A 5,000-nucleotide genomic window follows, 5' to 3' on the forward strand; every position below is an offset into this window, starting at 1 on the left:
ATATTTATTATTTTTTTTTTTTTTTTTGTTTTTTTTTATTTTTGTTTCTTTTATTTGGTCTTTTATATTCTTTTTTTTTTCTTGTTGGGTTTTTTCTTATGTTTTGCCTTTATTTCTTTTTTTGCTGCTTATTCTCTTCTTCTCTCTCAGTATATGTAACCACAACATATAGAACAGTATATATAGATATGAATCGATATGATATAGATAGAGATATATCATATATTACCTAGCATATACGTGAGGAAATATTCATATCCAGCTATCTTATATATCTCTCTCTCTCTCTCCCTACGACTCTCTCCCGCAGGTCCCCCTACTCTCGTTGCTTCTCCTCATTTCGGTCTCTACTCATTATCTTCATTCTCCATCGTGCTGATCCCAGGCCGATTCACCGCGAGCACCGGGAAAGAGGGATCAGGAACACGACAAGATCGAGCTCGCAGGCCACGAACTCCAAAATAGCTCCTGCTCTACCCCCTCATCTCCTGTCTGGCTCCTCTCTCTGCCCCCCCCGTTTATCTCCACAGAGTTGTTGTTAACGCTGCAGAACGTCCATCTGACTGTTACAGCACTGACACTGGAGACTCCTTCTGTTTATTATCAGTGGAGTGTGAGCTGTACCTCAGAGGTTACCATGGAAACCATAGTGTATGAGTGGGAGTACATTAACATAAAGCTGCTCTACAGACAGAATTAATGACCACCTGATCAGGACACCAACACCAATCACAGTGCAGACATTACTGGTGAGAGGTTAAAGGTGATGTGCTTTACCTGGTTGTGGTGTTCGATGCCCATGCTGATGGTGTTGATGAGGATGGCCATCATGATTCCTCGGTTAAAATATTTGCTTTCGACGATGCTCCACAGTTTCAGTCTCATCTCATCCCATAAGTCCTTACATTTCCAAAAGCAGGAGCGCCTCTTCTTCTTTTTCTTCTTCTTTTTCTTCTGACCATCCACTTCTTCTTCATCATCCTCTTCCTCCTCCTCCTCCTCCTCCTCAGCTATTCTCTCTTCTAAGTGGTTCTCCCCCCGGTCTGCCTCCTCCAGCGCTCCATCTCCTTCCTCGCCATTGGCTAAGTCCTCTCCTGGCCCCGCCCCCTCCCTGATTGACAGGGCAGTGCACTCAGGACAATCTTCAGGGTTCGGAGGAACGGCTAGAGGGACAGAATTATCCAGAGTCTGAGTGCTGTGCTCCACTTTACTGTGGTGAGGACAGTGAGACACTAGGACGAGACAAGCGGCAAATAAATATAAAGAAATATAAGTGAAAGACAGAAGCGAGCGAGAGCTGCTGATCTAAAACATCTGGACTGTTGTCATGTCTGTTCACACACAAAGATTTATTTACTCTGACCTTTAGTAACCTCAACAGAAAAAACTTTACATTCCCCAAAACAAATAGTTTATTTATTGGTCTTTAAAATAATAATAAATACAATAAAAGCTAGTAATTAGCATTAATTAGTTTATTAAATAATATTAAAATGGTCCTCACCCTGAGTAGAGCGACACTGTTGTATCTCGCCTCTGATAGCTTTAACCCCTCCCCTTCTCCGACCCCGCCCTCCTCCAGGAGGCGGGGCTTTCCCTCTGAGCGTGTAGTACAGGGCGACGGAGCGTCGGCGAGCCTTACGGAGGACGTGACACACCAGCTGGAAGAGTTCCTCGTAGCAGTCGCCCGGCTCGGTGAGAGACGCCAACGTGCTGGAGGACAAACAGCGAGCTCGCTGCTCCTGCATCAGCTGATGCTCTCGCTGCTTCGTCTCTGAGAACTGCGTGGCGATGACCACCAGGCACAGGTTAATCATGAAGAACGAGCCGATCTGCACACACATACACACACACACACACACACACACACACACACACACACACACACACACACACACACACACACACACACAGAACTGATCTTAGAACCATTCCATACTCATGAACATGAACATGAACCATCTCCTGAAGTCAAACACAACAACAACAACAACCACAACAACAACCACAACCACAACAACAACCACAACAACAACCACAACCACAACAACAACAACAACCACAACAACAACAACAACTCCTTACACGTGAAACATTTCACACACAAAGCTGTAAAGTTTGCAGGAAGTTATATAAATATACATAACATAAAATCCCCAAATCATTCTGTAAGCCACTGCAGCCACAACTCAAACACTTCCAGCGATTTTCCTTAAATCTTCTGCTCGGAAAACCCCAGATTCCCAAAACAAGGTCATGTTTTTATGATGTCTCTGAATTTGAAAACATCTAAAGCAAATTACCATGAATTATTTCTGCATGATTTATTTAAGCGAATGTTTATGTATGAATGTGTAGACGTGTCATTTAATTCTTTTCTGTAGCGTGATCTCTGTACACATCCCTTTGCATGAGCTGTTACTATGGAAACCATAATACTGTATGTTAGAACAAGCGCATTAATACAAACCTGCAATTTGCAGCTTCTGACCAATCAGGTTTCAGAATTCAACAGTGCTGTGGAGTAACATAAATTAATCCACGTCCTAATCTTAACATCTTAATCACAAACACGGCTCTGAAACCCTGACCTGACCTTCTCTCTGTGTACACACACACACACACACACACACACACACACACACACACACACACACACACACACACACACACACACACACACACACACACACACAAACACACACAGAGCATGAGAGAAATCAGGGCTGGTAATGGATGAGAAGGTGAGCAGGTTTCTCTGGAGCTTGTGATGGTGTATGTGGAGGTGTGACTATTTGTCTTAGTTAGTGCTGTAAGAGCAGGCTGAAGGATACGGCAGTGCAGCTCCATCATGGGAGAACATTTTAGAGATGGACCATCAGCACAGAGTGACTCCACTCATAACACACTGCATTCATATCAATTTACAGGCCAGAGCCAGCTACAGTGCACACACACACACACACACACACACACACACACACACACACACACACACACACACACACACACACACACACACACACACACACACACACATTCTCACACACACAAACACACACACACACACACACACACACACACACACACACACACACACACACACACACACACACACACACACACACACACACACACAGCTGAAACCCAAGATCTATATTTCATAAAAATTGACTCTTGCTTATGAGGACCAAAGATCAAAGCAGCAAGGTGCTTGTGGTATGTGTGTGTGTGTGTGTGTGTGTGTGTGTGTGTGTGTGTGTGTGTGTGTGTGTGTGTGTGTGCTTGTCCTGCCCCTACATCTGTCCATCTCATTTGGGATTCTTATGAGCACACCCACGGTTAGTACACACACATAATGCACCTTGACACCTACCTGAGGTCTTCCTGAGGTTTATAAACAACCTGAACTTAAACTGAAACTAAAATCTTTCTGTATATGTTTATATAAAGCAAGTGGAATAAAACACATCAGTGTTGACATGGTGGTCGTATCGCTTCACAGTCTGGAATAACACCTTCATAAGCTTTTCCTGAATTTCACAAATCTACTCAACCTAACACAATGCTACATAAGCACTTATGAAAGCTTATTCCAGCTGGTCTTGTCACATAAAGACAACTACATCCTGTCATTAATCAGAGTAGGTGTGTGTTCTAAAGATGGGCTTAAGATGGAAAGTTTGTGTGATTTATAACCACTGTTATAATGCAGCAGAGTCTGTGTGCAGGGTGAAAACAATTAAGATGGAGGCAGAGATACAGTGTGGAAGGTGGAGGAGAAAGAAAGGACACACTGATGTTCCCTTTATCCACTTACAACAAAACACATCAGCTTCCTGTCTGTCTTCTCTTTCTCTCACTGCCTTTCTGCTTCCTGTGGAGCTGAACAGCATCTCAAATCACATGCCTCTTAAAGACACGCCCACACCTCAGTGTAAGGTCTTAAAGACACGCCCACACCTCAGTGTAAGGTCTTAAAGACACGCCCACACTTCAGTGTAAGGTCTTAAAGACACGCCCACACCTCAGTGTAAGGTCTTAAAGACACGCCCACACTTCAGTGTAAGGTCTTAAAGACACGCCCACACCTCAGTGTAAGGTCTTAAAGACACGCCCACACCTCAGTGTAAGGTCTTAAAGACACGCCCACACTTCAGTGTAAGGTCTTAAAGACACGCCCACACCTCAGTGTAAGGTCTTAAAGACACGCCCACACTTCAGTGTAAGGTCTTAAAGACACGCCCACACTTCAGAGTAAGGTCTTAAAGACACACCCATACCTCAGTGTAAGGTCTTAAAGACACACCCACACTTCAGAGTAAGGTCTTAAAGACACGCCCACACCTCAGTGTAAGGTCTTAAAGACACACCCACACTTCAGTGTAAGGTCTTATAGACACACCCACACTTCAGAGTAAGGTCATAAAGACACGCCCACACCTCAGTGTAAGGTCTTAAAGACACGCCCACACTTCAGTGTAAGGTCTTAAATACACGCCCACACCTCAGTGTAAGGTCTTAAAGACACACCCACACTTCAGTGTAAGGTCTTAAAGACACGCCCACACTTCAGTGTAAGGTCTTAAATACACGCCCACACCTCAGTGTAAGGTCTTAAAGACACACCCACACTTCAGTGTAAGGTCTTATAGACACACCCACACCCACACCCACACGCCCACACCTCAGTGTAAGGTCTTATAGACACACCCACACTTCAGTGTAAGGTCTTATAGACACGCCCACACTTCAGTGTAAGGTCTTATAGACACGCCCACACCTCAGTGGAAGGTCTTATAGACACACCCACACTTCAGTGTAAGGTCTTATAGACACGCCCACACTTCAGTGTAAGGTCTTATAGACACGCCCACACCTCAGTGTAAGGTCTTATAGACACACCCACACTTCAGTGTAAGGTCTTATAGACACACCCACACCTCAGTGTAAGGTCTTATAGACACACCCACACTTCAGTGTAAGGTCTTATAGACACA

At 44.3% G+C, this 5,000-nt stretch overlaps 1 protein-coding gene across 1 annotated transcript in view; it reads right to left on the reverse strand.

Moving 5' to 3' along the window:
- The window catches only part of LOC113647309 (voltage-dependent T-type calcium channel subunit alpha-1I-like), a 110,871-nt gene that overhangs the window by 37,034 nt on the left and 68,837 nt on the right, over positions 1-5,000 (reverse strand). The window contains 3 exon segments of the mRNA XM_047801156.1: positions 721-999; positions 1,084-1,234; positions 1,498-1,832. Coding sequence (XP_047657112.1) covers positions 721-999; positions 1,084-1,234; positions 1,498-1,832 — 765 coding nt within the window.

Source organism: Tachysurus fulvidraco, chromosome 15 (assembly GCF_022655615.1).
Source record: "Tachysurus fulvidraco isolate hzauxx_2018 chromosome 15, HZAU_PFXX_2.0, whole genome shotgun sequence".
Classification (NCBI taxonomy): Eukaryota; Metazoa; Chordata; class Actinopteri; order Siluriformes; family Bagridae; genus Tachysurus; species Tachysurus fulvidraco.